This window comes from Cynocephalus volans, chromosome 4 (genome assembly GCF_027409185.1).
Source record: "Cynocephalus volans isolate mCynVol1 chromosome 4, mCynVol1.pri, whole genome shotgun sequence".
In the NCBI taxonomy this organism is placed as follows: domain Eukaryota; kingdom Metazoa; phylum Chordata; class Mammalia; order Dermoptera; family Cynocephalidae; genus Cynocephalus; species Cynocephalus volans.
In genome coordinates, this window is record NC_084463.1 from 133,233,050 (window position 1) to 133,256,041 (window position 22,992).

Consider the following 22,992-nt stretch of genomic DNA (forward strand, 5'->3'; position numbering starts at 1 on the left):
CTAAGCTGCATGACCTTGAACAAGTTGCCTAACTCCTCTGAGCCTCAGATAGGCTATCTGTTAAGTGACACAATGCCTTATAGATATTATTTTCAAAGTGTTCAATCCTGGGTCACCGTAGTACCACCACTGAGCAAAAGAAAGACCTTCCTCCAGCTAAGCAAGTTCAAGCTGGGTTGTGTTGGTCTCTCCTGGGAACTTCTCCATGCATTTTTAAGAAGAGAGGCCAGTTGAGCAGTCCTCAGCCTTGTTAGGAGTCCTGGGACTGGACGTGAGCCTCCCGGATTTTGGGATACATGGTTCCAGCTCCTTGCCAGAGTCCCAGGGGTGCTTCCTTCCTCTTTCTTTTCTGTTCCTATTAACCCAAATCCCAGACTCTATTTTTTGTAGTAATTGAGCATTCCTTGTGCTAAGGTACCCTATGGGGTAGAGATACCCTTCAGCCACATTCTGCCAGGAGCTCGCATTTCAGACATGCTGTTCTCCCCAGTTCTTCCTTTGCACCTGCAAACCAACATGGTGTGCGGCAGGGCAAAGCCTGTGCTAACCCAGAGCTGGGGGATGTTTGCCCTCCCAATGCTCTTGCAGCCTCGGGCACCATATGTCTGGTGAGAAGAAGGGGAGCAGGAGCGGTGGCTTTTAGTCCCCCGGGCAAGAACTGTGCCCAGAGGGGAATAGCAGGGCTTCTGTGGGCAGGGGCCGTGGCCCACTGTTCATAGCTCAGCCATAATGGCACATTCAGACAGCAGCACCCAGGACAGGAGATGGGGAGGCAGGAGATCCAGTCCTTGGCTTGGCTTTGCCAGCCAGCTGGAATTGGAGAATATTGTGCAGATGATAGAGGTTTGAGGCCTTTCCTGAAATGAACTTGGACTTCAATTTCCTCCTTGGAGTTTCAATAAAATAATAACAATTATTATTCTTACAAAAACCAGCTAACATTTATCAAGTACTTAGTACGTGTCATGCTTTTCCAAGCATTTTACAGATATCATCTTACAGGTATCAATGTTGTCTTTCAACAACCCTTTTTGTGTTATCCCCATTTTATAGATGAATAAACTGAGGTCCAGAGAAGTTAAGTAACTTGTCCAAGCTTGCACCATTTGTAAGTTGGCAAAGCCAGGATTTGAACCATGGCCATCTGACCCCAAGGCCCAGGGTTCTCAACCACTACACTATCCTGCCTCTGAGGACTCTACCCCACCCCCAAGAATGTCTCCAAAGCCTACCAACATAGCTTAAACAGAGACTCATGAATAGACCCTGTTAACATTGATTGGACACATGCCGTTTATGAGGTAATATGCTGAGGAGTTTACAAACATTCTCATCTAATCCTCACATCAACTCCATGTCTTTCCACTTTTTGTCATATGGGGAAACTGAGGCTATAGAGAGGATGGAATTTCCCCAAGGTCAATACAGCCAGCCAAGGGCAGCACCAAATTTCAACCCTCACTGTCTGAGTCATGAGCCCTTATTCTCTTAAGAGCTTCTCTCGAGACACGAAGCAACACTAGGCTGAATCTGAAGCCCTCACACCCTGGAATATGTTCTTTCAATTTAGTTTTTAGCAGGATTCAGTCTCCATGGCTAGGCCTCACCTTCTCCTGTGCACAAATTTGTCACTGGACAAATTTGCATAGCAGCCAAAATGTGAGACTCTTTCAAACTTTAGGGTTAGGCCAAGGGCTCTGCTCCCTTTCGCCCCTCCCCTCCCATTGGTCCAACTTGTACATGGTTTTAGGGGTTGTGCTCCTTGGGGGGCAAGGGGTGGGGGGAAGCAAGCCTTTGATGAAGGCCTGGAGGAGGAGTGGGCATAGCGGGCCATGGGTTGACTCTGTGTGTGGCTGGCACTGAAGTGGTCCAAGTCCTCAGCAACTTAGGGCATTGTGGGACTTTGTATTTACCTGAACCTCCCATGAGAAAAGTGAGGGGCAGAAGGTGGCCAGTGTCTCCTGCCACAACTCAAGCTGTGGCTACTCAGCACAGCACAGTGCTTTCTTGCTGCAAAAATGAGTTTCAAATTGGCCAAGCCCTAGTGGCCCACAATTTTTAGGGGAGCTGGTGGCATCTCATTTCAGGGGAGTCGCTGCCTAAAATTGAATAGGTGCCGGCAAGAAGTCTGGTATCAGGTACTTGTCTGTGCTTTGGTCTGTTCAGTGGTGGTGGTGGGGGGTGATTTTGCCCCAGGGGACATTTGGGTGGGGGGAGGTGCTTCTGGCATCTAGTGGGATGGAGACCAGGGACGCTGCTAAACATCCTACAATGCACAGGACATTCCCCACACCAAAGAATTATCTAGTCCCCAATTTTAGTAATGGAGACATTGAGACAATTTGCTTTTAACCATTACCTAGCGTGGCTGTCTCCACCCCACCCAGTATCCCTCTGGAGCTGAAGATGAAGAGAGAAATTTTCCCAGCCTGCTTTCAACTCACAGGGTAGAATCATTCTCACTTAGGCTCTGAACTGCAAGTTCAGTCCTGGAAGAAGTAAAATGTGTAAGGAGAACACCTTGAGAACTACTGTTTAGAGAAAGGAAAGGAAACTGATTTTTATCAGGGGCATATGTGCCAGGCACCAGACTAGACAACCTTAAACTCATATATTATTTGTCCTTCAAAACAGCCCTTAGGCTCAGAGGAAATCAATATTGCCCCCTACCTCACCCTCCCATTTTTAACCCAGTGAAGAAATGGAGGCTGGAGAGGTTAACATCCTCTTGGTCATGTGGCTGAAAGATGGAACGTGGATCCTAACCCAGGCTCTCAGATTCCAAAGTCTCTACTTCACATACCTGATACTTTTTTTTTAAAAAAGAAATAATGAAAGCTGTACTAAAGATAAAGGAGGGAGCTGGAAAAAGAGCACTAAATATCCTCCTACTTTTAATTGAAAGGAGGCTTTTTATAACCAGTAAGTAATCACTACATACCATAGAAAGTCTATAATAGCATATAAGGGTGTGGGTAAGCTGGTTATAATACCGCTTTTTTACAATTCTCAGGGCATATTATCCATTATTTCATTTGATCACCTCAACAGTCCTGAGAGGCTGTTGGGGGCAAATGTCTTCATTTTACACCTGAAAGACTGGGCCTCAGAGGAGGGTAGGAGTTGGCCAAAAGCTTTCTGCTAAGCTGGCCCAGGGCCTGAGGCCTGGTGTGCCCACCCTGAGGGCACTCTCCCTGCAGGTCCCCGCCGGGTTGGAGACGACACTGATTTCTTTGCTCACAAGCCAAACTCTTTGCTCAAGTGAACTCTGACTCACTAAGGGTTAAGCCACACAAACTCTTTTATGAGTGGTAACCATTTAATGTGCCCTGTAAAAAAAGGGCCCCTCGCCATGCTGGCTGCTTTCCCTAGGAAGGGGGGTGCCAGCAGAGAGCAGTGCTTGTATAACTTGGTTGGCCCCTTGGGGGGTGGGGGGGGGTGGGCACCTGTGACACTGTGGTCCTAAAGGTTTCTCTGTGGGTTGGATGTAGTTCTGGATGTCTCTAGAAGGTCATGGCTTGTGGGCATTTGGCCACACATGGAGAACTGGTCTGAGACATTTACCGAATTATTGTTTTTACTGCCTGTTAAGCTCTCTACATACGCATCTGATTCTCACTCTAACTCTTTGAGTTTGAGGTTGTTCCCATTTTACAGGTGCAGAAAGTGAGGATCAGAACATTTTGGGCTAGATAGACTTGGAACTGGCTCAAGGTCGTCCACAGGAAGCAGGCGAATTGGAATCAGAGCCTGCATCTCCCCAGCTCCAAAGCCTGGGTGCTTAGCTCCTGCACTATCCTGCCTTCTGTTTGTTGGGGAGTGATGAATGAAAACCCTGAGCTGGCTGGGGAGGCAGCTCAGAGCTGGCCGGTCAGGTCTTGCTTCCACTGAAACGGTCACTTTGAAACAGCCCTGCAGGCAAAGACTTATGAAAGAATTTCAGAGAAGCCCTTCCCTGCCTGTCCGCCTTAAGCCTGCAGGACCAATCCCTCCATGCAAGTGGGCTGGGCTAGGAGCTTCAGCCCTTTCAGGGTTAAACAGTAACTTTTCCACTGCTTGTGGTTGAGCAAATGCTGGCAAGAAACAAGCCCAGCCTTGAGCAAACAGGAGACTGGGCCATGTCCCCCCTCTCCCTCCCCAGCCACCCCCTCTGGGGACTTGGAGGTTTTCTATTGCCCTGAAGTCCTCATTCTGATTTCTTAGCTTTAGGGCAATTGCTCTACAAAGCTGGATGGGAAAATGCTCAGTTACTGTGAAAAAGAGAGGAAAGTTTGACTTGAGGGTGAGAATAAAAGAGGTTTCTGGGAAGGAATTTAAGAATCAGTATAGTCACCTTCTTTAAATTTTTGGATGGGGAAACTGAGGCCCAACATTAGTTGTGGTTCAGGTTATCCAAAGAGGTAGTGACTCTCCTCACTTGTATCACCTGCCATGTGACTGTGCCCTATTTCGTGCCAAGTGCTCAAGGTATAGAAACTCACTTAATCTTCAGTCAATATACAGGCTAGGTATGATTATCTGTATTTTGCATATGAGGAAACTGGGGTTCAGAGAGGTTAAGTAACTTGTCTGAGTTACTACTAACCTTAGCTAGCAAGTGGGAGAGCTTGGAATAAACCCCAGGTCTTCTGGCTTTAAAGCTCTTACATGTGGTGCCAGGACATAGAAGCCAGCCCTGCTATCTTCTCACCCAGTGGTCCCCTCGCTGTTACAGTACCCATCATTCCTACCCTAGCTTCCCTTCTCCACCTTCTTACTTAGGCTGGATTTAGGGCTAATCATTTATTTACCAAGCAACAATGACGATGATGCTAATAATCATCATAAATGCCTGTGTCTAGCCTGGTTCAACCCTGAATCACTCACCACTCTATCCTCAGAAGCTAGAATGGTGCCCAGCCCCATTACTGGGCTGATAAATATTTGTCAAATAAATGAACACATAAACACATTGTTATGCTTTCCCAGACCCCTCTTCTCCCTGCCCAGGCCCTACACAGAACCAGAGGAGCAGTAGCTGCTCTGGAGAAGGAATGTCAAAGGCCTGGACTAAGGGAAGGAGTGTCAAAGGCCTGGACTACTTTGGGTGGGAAATTTCAATCCAGCAGACATTGATGACACTTGAGGAAATAAGATTCCCCCAAAACAAGCAGAAAAATTTCCATGATCTGCTGCTAGGAAGTTAAACTCCTCTCCCTATCCCAGCATTTTATTAAGAGTAAGTTACTTTTATAGCCTCTGGGTAATGCTCAATAGCTTTCTGCAAACAGACCACTCTTTGAATGACTGAACACACCTCTGGAGCTCTGTTCTGAAAAGTGGAGGGTACTTGGCTTGAGGGTAGGGACATTGTCAATGCTGGATGATTGAAGAGAATATTTCTTAAGTGTGAGATTTTACATTATTAAAAAAATCCAAACAGCCCCATGGAAGAAAGCTCTGCTATTTGGTCCTTTAAGCCCGCAGGCAAAGTCACCTTTAGATCAGCTTCAAAGCCTGTTGAATTCTCTAGGTCTCTAAAAGGAGAAGAAAAGCTAGTCATCATTTTTATCAGAAAGGAAAAATTTAATTTCCTTTACCAGAAAAAGGCAGCATCTATCAGAGAAACCAGTTGGTTCCTGATGTTATCACAAAGCCCAAATACTTGTGTAGCTCTGCTCAGTGATGACTGAGGCCCTCCGAAGAGCAGCTAATCCCGTGGCAGGCAGATCTCCACGCTGAGAAGACTTGTTACTGAGTTGTTCAGGTGTGGGGTTGCCTGTATGTGCTGGGACTCGAAATGTTTAATTTCAGAGTTCCTGCATAGGTGCTGGGTCTGTACTGCTACCAGCTTGGATTTTCATTGATTAAAATTGCACTTTAAACATAATCTCTTTGGCATTTTCACTTTGGTAAAAATCTTGGATGCTGGCCAGACTCGCCCTGGGAGCAGGTATTGCATTTTCCTCCTGATCAGAGATTGTTCATTTATGAATGGCTGGCTGTAAAAACTTGCCTCATGCACATGAAAATTGAACGTGGAATTTTTTAATTGCCATGAGTTTTGCTGTTACCAAAAGGGCTGTAGCAATGGCAAAGGGTGGAAGGACAGATTCTTTTTTCTTCTTCCTAAGTGAACTCTGTGATCTGCACTCTTAAACGACGTTTGTCCAAGAGGCACTGACTCAGTGGGCTGTTTGATCCCTTTACAGATCATGATTCTGGAAGGAAGTGGTGTAATGAATCTCAACCCCAGTAACAACCTCCTTCACCAGCAGCCAGCCTGGACAGACAGCTACTCCACGTGCAATGGTAAGGGGGCCTAGTAGGTGTTGGTTTTACTGCCCCTGGGGGATGCTGTTTTTGCTTTAATTGCTCTCCCAACTTAATGTTTGCAAAACACAAGTTTTATTCAGCAGCGAATGTGGGGACCAGGGGAATGGGAAAAATTCTTAATGCTGGAGTTTCCTATGGGCTCCCAGGACTACATACAGAAGCCCATTTTGGACATTCCATCGTCACCTCCCAAAATTCAAGGTTCCATGTTGTTAGCCTGGCAGTAAGGGTGGTAGAAGGGATCCCAAAGGGAAGACCACCTGTTGAAGCTCTTAACAGTGTTTTGCTGGGATCTCGAGATAGGCTAGGAGAGAGAGGTGTTTGTGTGTTAAGCATGGTGGTGAAGGATGAGAGAGTTACAGCAACGTAAATCTTTGTATTTCATCTTCCGGTGACCTCTCTTTGTAAGGAAAGAGGAAATTTGTTAGGAGAACAAGTGCTCTCCTGCAGTGCTTTAACCTAGAATACATTGATTAGAAGAGGGAGGGTCTGGTGGTGGGGCTTTTAGAGGGTTTTGTGGTTAAGCCTGTGTCTTACTATAAAGGCTGAACTGAATAAAGTGGTTGCTGAATCAGGGGCCCCACACCCCATTGTGAAGGCATTCAGTTTACATAGACTGCTGTGCATCCCACAGCAGTGAGTTTAAGAAACTCTGGGCCTTATCCCACCCAATACCTGCTGCTAATGTCCCCACCAGAGACTCTGCTGATATTGTTTGCCTTGAAACATGGACATGGCCTGTTCATGAGCAGGTCTGAGAAGCAGGAGTGGGAGGATAGTGGGAGGGTTATATTCCCCAACAAGCAGCTGATCCATGAAGAGCTCCACCTCTTTTAATTAGGAATCCCAGCCAAAAGCTGGTTGAAAGGGTAAACAGGTGGCCTTCTCTTATTTGATTACCCATCCTACCAAATTGCTGCCCTTTCTGGCAGCAGACATCAGATTCCCTGTGGGGGCTGAGAAGAAGAATTCCAGAGAGTGCAGAAAATGTTTGTCATCCCCAGGTTGCTGGACCTTGATTGAGGCAACATTCCTCCTGTCTGCTTTGGAGAAAACTTGGATGGTGTGTTTAGCAGGGAGTAGAATTTAGGTGCCATTTTTATTTCTTAACTTCCAGAGGCCCCAAAGAAGGTCCAGCTCTTGATCAAGATTGGTGGAAAGGGGGAGGTCAGCTGAATGACAGAGATCAGCTGAACTCACAGGATTTTCAGTGCTTTTCCTGAAACTTCAGGAATCAGATGGGTTCCCTGGCCGATGGAAGTTCTCACCAGACAACTTCAGGCAAAATTTTCTGATTCTACCAAGTTCAAACAGGATGAAATATCAGGAACTATCCTTTAATCTAGATCATATTAAGTATGTCGAAGAGATTATTCCATAAGCCTGTTGGGTTATTGAAAGTCACTGTCTCTTGTTGGCAAACCCAGAGCAGTACTGTCATAGCAACACAATTATTTTAGAAAAAAAGATCAAAGAGTTGGGGAGCCATGAAAAATATATATCCTATCTTTAAACAGCTGTATTTGTGAGACATCAAAAAATTGGGGGAACATGGTAACATCTAGTCTAAGCTGCATGTGTTTGTATATTTGGGAATATTTCTACTAACTAAATTTTTGGACTAGATTTTTCTAATCCTTCCCCTCTCCTCCACTGTTGGTTTCCACTTTAGGGCCCAAGCTGAGGATTTAGGGCTGCTTTTGTTTGGCCACGAGGTATGAGGCATGAAGTCCATACTGTGAGCAGCAGGTATTATCAACGGAGGTCACCATTGTGCCCTAAATGATCTTGGCCTCCTGCTCTTAGTGCTTCTGAGGTCTGGAAGCAGTGTATGGATTCTGAGGGGGTTAGCAAAAGTGGGATTGGGTTGGAAATATTCCTTCTTTAGCCTGTACTCTGGGGGTGTTGAGGGCTAGGCCGTGGGTGTTATAGAAATCACAGCTTTCTGAGCCCTTTAGAGCCTTGTCACTCAACAGACCAGCAGCATCAGCATCACGTGGAAGCTTATTAGGAATGCAGAAACTCAGGCCTCACCCCAGATCTACTGAATCAGAATCTTCATTTGAACAATATTCCATGATGATTCATAATCACATTAAAGTCTGACAAGTGCTGATCTAGCATGACATTGAAGGAAAAGTTAGGGACAATTTCCTTGCACTATGTTTTCCTCTACTGATCCATCCTTGAGTTTGCGGAAATATCTATGTGTCATGTGAAGTGCAATTTCCCCTGCTTCCGCTTGATGGGATGCAATAACATTTTCTCCCTCCCCCGTCCCCTTTCCTGGAAGAGCATTCCTCCCTTTGAGCACTGGTTTCAAGGGGACTATAAGATCGCTCAGCCCTGTTACATTCCCCGAGGGGTTGGCTCTCCCTTTTCCACCCCTCCAGGACTTTGGGCCAACTATCCAATATTCTTTCACATGAGCCCGAGTCGCGTAAATAGATGGTTAGCACAGGCTACTCTCAGAAATATTTGTCGACTTGAATGAACTTGACTTCTTCCACTGTACCTCAATTAACCACCTTGTGAATGTATCTCACAGTTCCTCCAGAGTCCTATGTTATTTCTTCTTCAGCGACAAATCCCACTAAATAAATACAGAGAGAGCACCTACTGTGGCAAGGTCTCTCAAGCAGTTTTTTATGGGCGATACAAAGATGAGTAAGACAGAGTCCATGACCTTGAATGTAGATTTACAAAGAAGACAGTACTTAGAGACCTGTAAAGAAAAGCAGAACATGATGGAAGCCATTAGGGGAAATACCAAGCGTGCCTCCTGGAGATTCAGAGGAAACCCTCGTAGGACATTGGGGGAATCAGTGGTAGCTTTAGGGGTGGTGAGAGTTTGGAAGACGGGTAGGAATTCAACAGGAATGAGAGGTAGAATACAAACTGGGCTGAAAGAACAGCGTGGAAAAAAGGCAAGTCATAATTCACTTGACAAATAGTGAAGAGCCGCAGTGCCTGGCTTGGCCGTTCTATCCCTAACTTCCGTGGATAACAGGGAGCAACTGAAGGTAACTGACTAGGAAAGTGACATCACAGTAGCTGTAATAAGCAGTCTGGGGCAGTGGGATATCAGCACAGTCAGCAGATGAATAATCTGGGCACATGTAAACGAGCAAAGACATTACAGAGAAAAGAACCTTAATACCTGATCTCATTTTTGGCTGAAAATGGTCTGAGTTTGTGGTGTGTGTGTGTGTGTATAAGAGAGAAAAATGCGAGAGAGAGAAAAGAGGATGAGAACTATTTGGGTGGGGACAATAAGCTAATAAGTTGCTGAAACTACAGCAGTGCTTCAGATTTCATGGTACTTTGGGGGAGACGGGAGTGAGCTCAGAGCACTTCAGGTCGCATGTCCTCATCAAGTGCCCAGGGGTAAGTATCATGCTAGGGAGGACATGCAGATGCACAGAGCCTATATGACCGGCCCCCACCACAACTGGGAGAAGAACCACATTTCTGCAAGTCTTCCTTCCAGAGCCTGTCTCATTCTCCTACCCCCACGCTGATGCTCACGGACTGTGGTTGTGTTCCCCATGACAGAGGCAACCAGCAGTGCATCCCCAGGTCTGAGACTATGCCCGGAGCAACCAGGGGTCATTCACGGGGCCGCCTCCTGTTTTGCAGTTTCCAGCGGGTTTTTTGGAGGTCAGTGGCATGAAATCCATCCCCAGTACTGGACCAAGTACCAGGTGTGGGAGTGGCTCCAGCACCTCCTGGACACCAACCAGCTGGACGCCAGCTGCATCCCTTTCCAGGAGTTTGACATCAATGGCGAGCACCTCTGCAGCATGAGTTTGCAGGAGTTCACCCGGGCGGCAGGGACGGTGGGGCAGCTCCTCTACAGCAACCTTCAGCATCTCAAGTGGAACGGTGACTATCTCTCTCCCCACCCTGATGGGAGCCAGCTGGGAAGAGCCGAGACTCCGCAGCAGGCAGGGTTCCTTGTCAGGGGTTACAAAGGATGGTCTTCCCTCCAAATTACCATTTCCTAAGACTGGGAAGTAGAAGGCAGGTGAGAGGACAGAAATGAAGCCTAGGGTGGAAAGTGTGTCTAGTCCCTCATAAATGCTGGTGTAGTTTAATTCCCCCCTTATGATGATAGTAGTTTTCAAGGAGACAAAGGGCTGGCTAGGTAGTCACAGAATTCTTGCTGCTCTTAGAAAGCTTTTTCTTCTTTCCTTTGCAAACAGGGTTCCATAGTTTAAATCCCAATCACTTGCCTGTTAAAGATCATCATGGCTGCTTAAACAAACAAACTAAAAAACCACTTTAGACCTTCATTCTTAAGATGGTGATTTAAGGGTGGTAAAAAGATATATGAAATTAGATCTATGTTTGTGTTTTGTGGGGAGAGAAGGCTCATAATATTTCAGCAGATTCTTACAAGGTCAGTAACTCAGAAAAAGGGTTAGAACTAATGATCTGGACACAAGTGGGTATTTCTGGAGTGATTTCTGAAACTGCTGCTGCCCTAAAGCCTCAGATGTCTCACCGAAGGCCTTGTCTAGCACAGGGGTAGGTCACCATTCCAAACACTGTCCATTGGTGACAGTTTATTTACAGATACACATTCTATACTGACTTGAAAGACCTAGTAGGACAGATAACTGATCTTGCAGAATGTCTCTGACACTGGCATAAGGGTCCCCTGATATTGGCTGTAAAAACATTAGCTCCTTTGAGAACTATAGGCATCGTGGAAAGCAGCAATATGTAAGAATAGGGAGGTGGCCTATGGAAAGGACAGTTATGTCTTAGCAGAGCCCGTTTTGGGCAAGTAGCTGGGGCTTGGGAAGCATGAGCGTCAGGACTATAAGCCAGAGTCAGACCCTGACGGCTGCCGTCACACTGAGGAGGACACGGAGGAGGACCCTGGGTCTGGCTTGGAGCCTGCGGTGGGTTGGCCATCTTGGATGACCTCATTCAGCTCCCGGCACTCCCTTCTTCCCACCCACCGCACAGCCGTGGTTGCTCATTTTTCTTTTACTAGAACCAAACCAGACAAGGCTCTATAAATAACCCCCAGGAATCTTCAGAAAGAGCAGACTTACACTTGAAGAATTAAAAATATTTACCTCTCTACCTCCAATTAAATCCATTCCTTTAAAGCTTAGCACTGATTGAAGCCTGAGGCAAGGAGGCTTGAGAGGTGCTGTGCCATCGTTGACCTCCCACCTTTGACCTCCCATTTTTGACCTCCCATCTTTAACCTTCCATCTTTGACTTGTTTGGTCTTACTGCATGCTGCTGTTGCCTCTGAGTGCCTCAAGTCCAGCCAGGTTTCTCACCCTTGCTTTGTTATTTGCTTTTTTGTAGACATTCTGTTAACTTACATTTATTGAGAGCTTACTTACACTAAGCACTCAAAATGAATTACTTCATTTAATGACCTTATGACAAAATGAATATTGTACCCATTTTATAGATGGGAAAACTGAAAGTCAGAGAGGTTAGAGGCATGACTTCCCCTCCTGAGATATTTATAATCTGTCTGGGGAGAAAAAGTGTACCAGATTCATTCACATGTATATGTGGGCCTTTGTATGATACAACTCGAGAGGAGTTGCAAGCAAATGCAAGGATATGTGGCATGCATGCTTGTACATGTGATGAAGACATAAATAAGGAAAGAATTGCTGCCTTTTATACACACATATCTCAGACACTGGACCTAATCAAGATGGTTTGATTAAATATAAGATCAAAGAAGAATCAAGCTAATTAAGTTAAAATAGTTTTTCTTGTATTTTTACTTTCATTTCATATCTTATTCTAGTATGGGAAAGCACCTTAGAGGTTGTCCAGTGACTTTATCTAGTTTAATCCCCTAAATTTACAGATGAGGAAACTAAGACCCAGAAATATAAACTTCCTCGAGCTAGTAGTGAAAAAACTAGTCTTCTGGCTTCTGAAGTTCTGTTTCTACTAGACTGGATATCTTCCCTATATAAAACCAAATAATTCCATCCAATGTGGGGGCCCTAGACTACTGATTTTCTGAGATCAGGGACTCCAGGCTTGAGTTTGTAGAGGCTGGCAGGAAAGCCCCCTCCCATAAGCAAACATAGGTGACCAAGCAGTGGGATAGCAGAAGCTCTTCAAAGAAACCAGCTCTGTCCTTGTTTAAGCATAAGCTATTGGCTCCATCTGGGCCCTCTCTGACTTTCCCCATCTGTCCTTCACAGGCCAGTGCAGCAGTGACCTGTTCCAGTCCACACACAATGTCATTGTCAAGAGTGAACAAACCGGTGAGTAGTAGGGGGCAAAAGGAGCCAACTTGGCTGGGCAAAGCCCGGGGAGAACAATACGGAGAGCATGCAAGAGAGAATGTGGGAGCAGGTATTGGCAGGGAACCCCACGTGGCCTCTTCCCTGGCTGTCTCCACCAGGCCACCCCACCACGAGCCTCATCCCTTGCCCTTGGGCCTAGTGCCTGCCAACTATTTCCGATTTATAGACTGATGGTGAGTCTCTCTTCTGCCCACACTCCTCTGCTTCCTGCTACTGGTCAGGGCATCATCTGGATGTCAGGCCAGCAGCTAGAAAAATGCAGAATCGAGGGGGGCCTCCTCACCCCCAAAAAGAGTCAAGGGACTGGACTTGACCAAGTTTGGAAAAGCAAGGAGAGAAGCAGAGTCAATGTCTCCTCTCCCTTTCTTCTCTTGATGGGAGTGTTTTTTGCAAGAAGGAGGAAGGTGCTGACTTGGTGTTGTGGTTAACGTAGTTTCTCGGATCCTTGGGAGCTTCTGTAGGGTTGTTTAAAGGCAGTGGCAGAACCCAATTCCCGCCTTAAGTGCATTTTTATACAAAAGATATTGTTCTGGGCTCCGAGCAGAGTCTATAGTCCTATAGTATCCACATTCGTTTTTGTTCCCCTTTTCCTATCCCAAATCTCTCTCCTGCAGATCCTCCCTCCAAGTCCCCAGGCCGTGATAAAATGGTGCAGCTTCCACTGCTCCTGGGTCACTCTCCAAGTCCATGTCAGGGAGACTGTGAGCCACATGGGCTGCCCAACTTTGTCAGGGTTATGTGTCAGTTTCCAAGGACAGAATTTGACCTGGGGGGTGATTTATGAGTCACTTGGGGCCAAAATTGGCCCATGCAGTTGATTACTCTTTTATAAAGGGGCTGGCTGGTCTACCATTATTAAAGAAAGAAACAGTAGCTGCTAAGCATGCTAATTAGGTTTTCATAGCCCTGCCCTTCTCTCCAGAGACCAGGGGATGGGTCACCTGGATGGTCTGTGCTTTACAGGTCTGCCCTAGCCCTAGAGACAGACACAGGACTTGGCCCAGAGGATGGTGCCCCCTCCCCCTCTTGACCTGACAGATAGTCGCACCAGAGGAATGAGGGTAATATTGGAGAGGTCCCAAATAACTTGATAATTCCTCCTGACCATCCAGACATTCTTGTGTTGCCAGTTCAGAAAAGCTGAGCCGAAAGGGCGGAGAAGGTCCACCCTAGGAGGAGGGGAGAAGAGGCTCAGAGAGGGGCCAACACCCCCAAACCTCTTTGGTTCATTTTGTTTTCAGAGACAACAACAGGTGTACGAGGTAACCTGACAAGGAGAGAGGGTGTAACCCCAAGAGATTGGGCTTGGGGTGCCCAAACACGTAGCTATTTGTTAAAATGCCAGCTAAATCCCTATGTCGTAAACAGGAGGACTTAGCCAGTGAGTCAGTTTTTATACCATTTGTGCTATAAAAACAAAATGAACCTCGGCCAGTAGTTTACCATCCACATCCTAGAATTCAGAACCTGGGCTGGAGGAGGGAGGTCAGCCTAGATCCATGGTGAGGGCAAAGCAGAAAGTTTCTGATGGGAACAAGGTGAGAGATTTTAGAGCTCTTAGCCAGCCAGGAAAGAAATTGCTTCTGTTGGAGACTAGCCCAGATCTGGGGGTTGCGTAGGACTTGGGCATCACTTGGGGTAGGTGGAGAGGAGTTTCCTTTGAATTTGAAATCTGGAGTCACTCGGAGTGAGACATGCTTACCCAGCACTCAGCAGAGCGCAAGCAAGCACTTCTTTGCCCAGATGAGGCAATGGGGCCCTACGCTTAAAATTTGTTTGTCTGATTTGGTAACACTTCCCTCCCCTTCTCCTTGGTTTTGTTTTGAGAATTTTATGTCATCCTTTAAGCTAATTGGAGAAACCCTAGAGGGAGGGGGCTGTTATCCAACTTGAGGGGAGATTCTCTGTAGGTTTCAGCAACAAAGCGATAGTGATAAGACGGACTAGACCTTTTCTGGAAGAAACATCATTAATTCTCCCAGGAAGATATTAACAGGAAAAGATGCTCACTGATCACTTATTATAAATTCGTCACTAGCCATGCTTTCCTCCCACTCCAGGGTAAAAGTATTCTGGTGATTATATAGTAGCATGTAAGACAAGGCCAAGCCAGGCTGGGACATTTCCAGGAAACCAAAGCATGGATCTAGGACAGGATCCCACTGTTGCAATTTCTCTCACTTCCCTAAAGATGCAACAGGTATGGGACACGTGGATGGGGCCATGACTAAGCCCACTTCCCCTAGGACACTGGAAGAAGAATAGGATAACATTATTATATGTTAACATGTGGCTGAAGCAGAATCTTATCTCTTCTCTCCGAGGACCACCCTCTGTCCCCCAACACTTCAAATGATTGCTGACCATTCCCATTTTCTTTTCTTTGTAGACCCTTCCATCATGAACACCTGGAAAGAAGAAAACTATTTATACGATACCAACTATGGTAGCACAGTAGGTAACTAACTCCCCAACACTTAAGGGCCTTTTGCATTCTCATTCTGTTTATCTTACAGCCACAGTGTTATATTGTAAGGAGGGACCTCTTCATGCCTCTATCTTTTTATTGCCGCAGATTTGTTGGACAGCAAAACTTTCTGCCGAGCCCAGATCTCCATGACAACCACCGCTCACCTTCCTGCCGGTAAGTTGTCCTGACATCTGAGGCTGAATATGCCTAATGTAAGTGCTTATTGATAATTAATGAGAAGTACCAATACCCTGCATTTCCACTTTGCTGGAGTCTTTCTCATTGAAAGGCTAGAAAAGGAAGGGAGTTGTAAGAGGTCTGCTTTAGAGCCAATATTTGTACATCGAAGATGACCAGCAGGGATGCTTCTAGGTGGGTGTTTGTCTGCTGTGAAACCAGTCACTCTCTTGTGACAACAAAATTTGTTTATGCTTTCCTCTGTTTTCAACAAAAACTGCTCTTGGGCTATATCTGACAAAATTATTCATACCTGGCTATACTTATGGGGGAGAAGGCTTTATTTAATTTTCAGCAAACTACATTTGGCTTTAGGGAAAGAATGTCTAATAGTTGAAGTTCAGAGGCCAGTGAACATGTGGAGACGGTCTCTGGGTTGAGGGGTAGCCACAGGAAGTTTCTGGAACCCCTGCAATCACACTATTTTGTCAGTTTTTAAGTCTGACCCTGATGGTTCATTGTGACTCTTTAATTAGTCAGAACACCTGCACTTTATGAATTATGTTCACATTAGTTGCATTTGGTTAAGACTGGCTGCAACTGATATAATCCATGACTCTTATCAAGGCTATGCTAAGTGGAGGGTTGGTGTGTTGGGAGTTTGGGGCAGAGGCTTGCAGATTACCACCTACCCTCTACAAATAGGTACACTGGTATGTACAGTGTGGGAATTGGTTGAGAAGTAAGTTTTGTGTTGACCCTTGACCTGGATGCAATCTTCTGGATCTCTTTGGGTCTATGAAATGGAACTTCGACATTAGTCACAGGTGATAGAGTCCTTCTCTAGTAATTGAATTTGGGGCAACTTCAGAATTGGGATTTAATCAAGTCTTTGCTAAAGAAAGCATGGAATCAAACAACAACCCTTTTTTTTCTTTTTTCTTTTGTTGAATGTGTGTTTTCTTGAGAACTGACTTAATGAAAGCTTTTGGTTTGAGGTTTTGTTTGGGTCAAGCCCCTTGAATGAGAAAGGGCTGGGAGCCAGTGTAAATGCTTCTAGAATCGAGGTTAGGGACTTAGGCCAATTCATCTCTCCACTTCCCCCTCCCCAAACAGCCCTTAGCATTATGTGTCACTCAAAGCATTTGTTGAAATTAGGAAATAGATCAAACACTGGAAAGATTCTGCAGTCTATTTACCATTCTGGGGGAACTGAGCCAATCCGGGTAAAATTTCTGTGGCAATCATTGCCGTCCAGTTAAGACCAAGGGTTTCAGGGCTGAGGAAACCACCTCTGACTTCCTCTCAAACTTCCTAAGGTGTTGCCTCCCACGGCCTTCCGGATGAGTCCTTGACTTGTGGCAAAAGATTCCAACTAAGAATAAAGTTGAACCAACCACTTACTGAGCCTTGGGGGTGGTCGAGGCACCTGGGAAACCCAAAAGCAGTAATCACAGCTCAACTGCCCTCATAGCCAGAGTCTGGGTTGGTAAATTCTTTGGAACAATAGCTCTTTGGTGGGATCAGTCAATTCCTTTCAAGAATAGTTTAGTCTCTACTGGATGGGACCAGAACCCCCAAAAGACCTTTGTCATTTGCCTAAGTCTTTACATTTCAAGCTCCTATAAAATCGAATGCAGTTAAATATCTTTCTATGTCTTAATGCAAGTTACAAGCTGAGCTAAGGCGAGGCCCAGCGTAAACTGATGCCCTCTGTGATAAATGCAGGTGGGGAAGCAGGCTTTGTTTTGATTTCTCTGTCATCTGCACATTTCATAAAATGGCCACCGCCAGTGTCCTGTTCTGCTCAGTAGTCCTCCAGCCAGTCATGCCAACTCGGCCTTGATGTGTTTATCCACCGACTTGTTGAGCCTACATCTAGGGTGGCACGGTCTATTAGAACACTGAAATTTGTATATCCCGTAAAGAAATGGCTCACAGCTGAATCATATGCAAATGATTCTAATCTCTGCTTCTTGCGAAGCAGCTTAGCTGAAGTCATGCTCTTGTACTTCATTATAAACCTGTGGCTTGTCACTGCCCCTTCCTGGGCTGAACGGACCTTGGCCTGGAGTGCCTGGGAGCTGTGCAAGAGAAAGCCAGGCTGGACAACTTCTCCAGAACCAGCCATTATTTTATAAGAATGAATCACTTAACCACATGGCTAACTTCAAAGGTCTTGACTTTTATTCTGAGTCAGGCGAGGATAGAGCAGGAGAGGCTTTATATTAAAGCAAGGTTGTAGATCAAAAGATTTTAGTGCTAAGGCAGGTCAGTGGTTCCACAACTTGTCCCTGCACATTGGAACAGAAAGAGGGAGCCGAAAGAAATTAGATTTTCTTTTGCTTTTGGCTGCTTATTCCTCTGTGTGATTTTTATTTGGGGATATTTTTGTTAACATTTTCGCAGCTAGATGGAAGTCTAGCTTATGTAAATGGCTGACATCCCAAAGAGAAAATGTCCTCATGTTTTATCTAATCTGGTTTTTTTTTTTTTTTTTTTGAGGGCAATAAATTCAAAAAGAGCTCTAACACTACTAGTCTGGGGGGTTTTAATCTAGAGTCCACGGACTCCTAAGTGGGCCATGGGCTCCAGAAATTGTTGACAAAACATCATGAGTGGACATATAGGTGTTTTTTTCCTGGAGAAAGGGCCCAAGCTTCTCATCTTGTTCTCAAAGTTACCTTAACCCCAAAGTAATTGATGCTGGATCAGCTTGGAGCCCACAAATAATGATTGAAACCAATACACTGAGAGACACTTGGGTTTTTTCTGAATTTAACCCTGGCTCTGAAATAATGGCCTCACCCCTCCTGGATGCCATCTGAGAATGAGTTTTGCTTGTGGCCTGCTGGGTAAATGCCACTCTTTGTCTGCAGAACAACGTGGCCCTGTCAGAGTGATGTATCACCTGGAAACCAGGGTGGGTGCCAGACCTGTCGCAATATTGTCACATCCTGATGGGATGTTGTAACCTCACCCTGCGACCTACAGGGAGGGAGAGTGAAGTCCGCCTGCGTTTCCTGTGAATCTTTCCTTCCGGATTTCAGAGAAACCCAAGTCAGGTGCAGGCCCTTCTGGGGGACAATGCCAGGAGAGAAATTCTTCACCAGAATGAGAGGTTTCTCTTCTACCCAGATCTTACTAAATCCCCCTCCTTCATTCCACCGTGGCTTTTGGTGAAATTGCTGGGAGCACTGAATCATGACAAGTTGGCTGATCAGATAGGTGGATGGATCCATACACATGGGGAAATGCAGAATTATCAGATTCGAATTATTTTTTCTACTAACGAGAGCATTGCAGAAGTGAACCTGACTCTTGGCAGGAAAGACTTTTGTGAAATTCGTTAAGTGCCAATCTTTGGAAATGGCATAGAATAGTGTTTATGAGTAAAGCCTCTGTATTCACACAGCTCGTGTTCACATCCTGGCTCCACTTTCAGGCTGTGTGACTGTAGACTGGTTATTTGACCTCTCTGTATCTCAGATCCTCCACAGCTGTAAACTATGGATCATAATAATACCCACCTCATAGGATTAGTGTGTAAATTAAATAAGGCAATTCATGTAAAGTGCTTAGTATTGTGCCTGGTACATAGTAAGTGCTCAATAAACAGTAGCTATTCTTCTTAACCATTTTAATTAGGAACTATGGTCCGTGGAATGGACGACTCTTGACAATCAAATAAATGTGATGAACCCTCTCCCTTTGCATGCAATTTCAGTCAGTCCAGAATGCCCTTGAAGGCCACACATGGGTCAGTGAACCCCAGGTTAGGAAGCCCTGATGTTATTCACATGCAAGAGACCAGTTTCACTGGGCCAGTCTCTGAAAAGAATTGGCTTGTGATTAGGGATTACTTTGTGCTCAAATTGCCTGTCTTTAAAAAGAAAAATTTTTTTGGTGGGGGGGCGGTTGGCCAGTACAGAGATCAAATCCTGGACCTTGGTGTTCTCAGCATCACACTAACCAACTGAGCTAACTGGCCAAATGTGGTTGGTTTTTGATTGTGGAATTTTTTGCTAAGATCTGCTTCAGTCCTCCCAGCACCCAAAGTGCTCTCTCTCTCTCTCTCACACACACAGACACACACAGACACACACAGACACACACAGACACACACACACACAGACACACACACACACACACACACACACACTGCCAGGTCATTTAGTTTTCTTTTTAGGAACTTTTATTCCACAGATCTGCCTGTGTCATCTTCTTTTCAGTGATAGTTGCAAGGGTTACCATAATGAGACATTTGTTAAACTAATCTGTGTTTCCACAGTCCACTGTGGACCTCTGTGCTAAGCTCAGGCTGCTCAACAGCCCCTTTGTCAGGCTGACTAAAATGTAACTTTGCATGCCAAAAAAGGCACTCTTGTGGCTCAAAAGCCATCATTCTTTGTAATAAATGTTTACATTTTTGTGTTATGTAAAAAAACAAAACAAAACAAAAACCTACCAGTGACAATTCTTTCAATGGATTCTCATCTCTCTCAATTTAAAGTTCTTAAAAAGTCCCATAAGGCATTAATAATAGAACCTCAGCTCCTATCCCTCTGCCTCTTGCTCACAGCCATACTGACTTCCTGCTGTTCTGTGCACATACCAAAAACACGTTGACCTCAGGGCCTTTGCACAGATTATCTCCATTCATGGAAGGCTCTTCCACAAGCTGTCTGTGTGGCTCTCTCCCTCACAACTTTCAGGATCCCTTGTCAGAGAGGTCTTCTGTGACCACCTTGTACTAAATCGCATGTTATTACAACCTCCATACTTCTTTTTTTTTTCATTTTCAGTATTTTGTACATATATATATTTTTTATTATACATACATGTGGGGTACAATGTTGATTTTCAATAATTGTGTACAGCGTGTGGTGGTTAGATTAGTATAGTTAGCTTATTCATCATTACAATACGTAATCATTCTTTGTGTCTGTTGACCAATCAACCTCCATGCTTCTATTCTGATTTCTTACCCTGAATTATTTTTCTCCATAACATTTATCATTTCTGTTCTGTTTGGTTCGCTATTACATACCCAAACAGTGCCAGGCATGCAGTAGGTGCTCAGTAAAAATATTGGTAAAATGAGTGGATGTGGGAGTGAAAATGATAATAGAAAATAGGTAAATTAAATGGCTCTCATTTTTCTCTTTAGCAGAGTCACCTGATATGAAAAAGGAGCAAGACCACCCTGCAAAATCCCACACCAAAAAGCACAGTAAGTTGACTGGCTTTCAGATGGCTCTGGGCCCCTCCCTTCAAGGTGGGCATAACTGGAGGTCACTAACTGGAGGTCACTAGTTTTTAGGCAAATGTTTCCTCTGACTGCTGCTTCATTTCTTAACCCTGACTGTGTAGAGTGGGAAAATAGAGGCATCACTTGCTGGCTAAGTAACCTTCTCTGCAGCTCTTTCTCAGAGTGGAGTCCCCATTTCATATTTCTGCCTCATTCTGTCACATGTGTTCTAAAACCGAGACACACCCAGTGAATAAGAACTTCTTGCAGACACGGGGTTAGCGATTTCCCTCTGTCCCAGAAGAGAAGAGTGGAAAGAGAAGCAGGATGGGAAGAAACAACTGAGATGCATCATTCCTTCTTTTGCTGAATGTTGAACCCCTATCTTTGTAGAATTATTGTTTATTATTGAGATTCAACCCTACTCCTTTGGAGTTGGATTTCCCCCAGTGATAAAGTCCTACAAACATATAGGAAGCACAGTTGCTGGGCTGGGGCAATTTAATTGGTTGAGGTACCAGATAGAAGGGGTTAGAAGTTGCTCTCTGGGGAAGTAACAAGTTGAAATAAGTCTCAAGCAATTTGTGAATAATAATTAGGCGAAACTCCCCCTGGCTTAGTTGACCTATGACCTATCCCTTAGTCTTGGCTTTGTTATTAGTGGTGTGACCTTGGTCAAGACACTTAAATTCTCTGCATCTCAGTTTCTTGATTTTTAAAATAAAAAATTGTTTTAAATTTTTAAATTTAAATTTTTTAAATATTTAAATTTTTAGATTAGTATAGTTAGCTTATTCATCATTGCAATACGTAATGATGAATTTAAATTTTTAAAAATTTAAATTTACATTTTTTAAAATAAAGAATTACTAGTTCATTCTCAAACTCCTTTTCTAGTACAGTATTTGGTGATTCTGTGATCTAGCTTCCTTGGCGAGTAGGCGATCATTCCTCCTAGATGGAAGATGTTGTAACTTAGTGCCCCCTCTGCCCTTTCTTTGCTGTGACTTAGGCCATTAATAGACCCCTCTTTCTGCTTTTCATCAGATCCAAGAGGGACTCACTTATGGGAGTTCATCCGTGACATCCTCCTGAACCCAGACAAGAATCCAGGATTAATAAAGTGGGAAGACCGGTCTGAGGGCATCTTCAGGTTCCTGAAATCAGAGGCTGTGGCTCAGCTATGGGGAAAAAAGAAAAACAACAGTAGCATGACCTATGAAAAACTCAGCCGTGCTATGAGGTGAGGAGTTTCATGTCTCTGAAATTGATACGGTCACATGACCAGTAATTTACCCACTACTCTTACTTGGGCCACACACCTTATGTAATTTCCTTTGTTACAGATATTACTACAAAAGAGAAATTCTGGAACGTGTGGATGGACGAAGACTGGTATATAAATTTGGGAAGAATGCTCGTGGATGGAGAGAAAATGAAAACTGAAGCTACCAATACTTTGAACACAGAGGAAAACACATACCAAATAACAACCAAGAACTCTGGACGTAAATATTTCAAAGACTGCTTTTCTCTGATATTTATGTACCATGAGGGGAAAAAAAAAATCTACTTCTAACGGGAAGAAGGAGCACTACAGTTGATAAAAAAATTATTTTGTTACTTTGAAGTATGTCCTATATGGGGAACAAACGTACACAGTTTTCTGTGAAATATGATGCTGTATGTGGTTGTGATTTGTTTTTGCCTCTATTGTGAAGTTCTTTCCCATTGCAAGGATAACAGGGCTTGTAGCCTTGTGCTTCTTGCTAGGAGGAAAAAAAAAAAATCAGAGGGCATTAAATGTTTTTGTATGCAAAATGATTTGGAAAAAGGTGATGTGTCCTTCATGCATAAGCATCCACATGGCCTCATCAAGAGAGGTAGACATGGTTGCTAGGTTGAATGCCTGGGTCTCAGATTGATGGGATCAACTGGAAGGATGCTGGGAAATTTAACCTGAACTTTAGGAGCCAGTGAATGGAAAATGGGGACTTCCAAAATCCAGGGTAGATTGTAATCACTGCATAATCACATGGCTTGGAATGTTTAAATCAGTGACAGGAATAATGGTGATACTCATTCAGGAGTGATTTACCTGATGCTAAAGCTATCTTCCTCTCTTGCCCTTGGATGTTTGGTGGAAAAACATCAATGGTCACATCTGCTCACTTCTAGTTATTTAAGAGAGGGCCAAGCCTTGGTTATTTTTATTCCAACTGCTTAAAAATAAGTGGGAAAAAAAGGTGGTGGTATGGAAATGGCTGATGAGTTTGCTCTGGCATCTTCATAGTCCAGGGTTTCTCAGTTGGCATATTGACAGCTTTGGCTGGATCATTCTTTGTGGTGGGGGCCGTCCTATGCATTGTAGGATGTTTAGCAGAAAGGGCCTGTCCTGTGTGTATTGTAGGATGTTTAGCAGAATCTATGGATGTGAAAAAATCACTGGATGCCAAAAGCACTCTGCAGCTGTG

General features: G+C 44.6%; 1 protein-coding gene across 1 annotated transcript in view; it reads left to right on the forward strand.

Moving 5' to 3' along the window:
• The window catches only part of EHF (ETS homologous factor), a 36,163-nt gene extending 13,509 nt beyond the window's left edge, over positions 1-22,654 (forward strand). Inside the window, exons 2-9 of the mRNA XM_063094200.1 lie at positions 6,192-6,291; positions 9,955-10,200; positions 12,516-12,578; positions 15,010-15,078; positions 15,196-15,264; positions 20,438-20,500; positions 21,566-21,761; positions 21,865-22,654. Coding sequence (XP_062950270.1) covers positions 6,195-6,291; positions 9,955-10,200; positions 12,516-12,578; positions 15,010-15,078; positions 15,196-15,264; positions 20,438-20,500; positions 21,566-21,761; positions 21,865-21,964 — 903 coding nt within the window. The 5' untranslated portion in view covers positions 6,192-6,194 and the 3' untranslated portion in view covers positions 21,965-22,654. The remainder of the gene's footprint in view (positions 1-6,191; positions 6,292-9,954; positions 10,201-12,515; positions 12,579-15,009; positions 15,079-15,195; positions 15,265-20,437; positions 20,501-21,565; positions 21,762-21,864) is intronic.
• Positions 22,655-22,992: the final 338 nt, after the last annotated feature.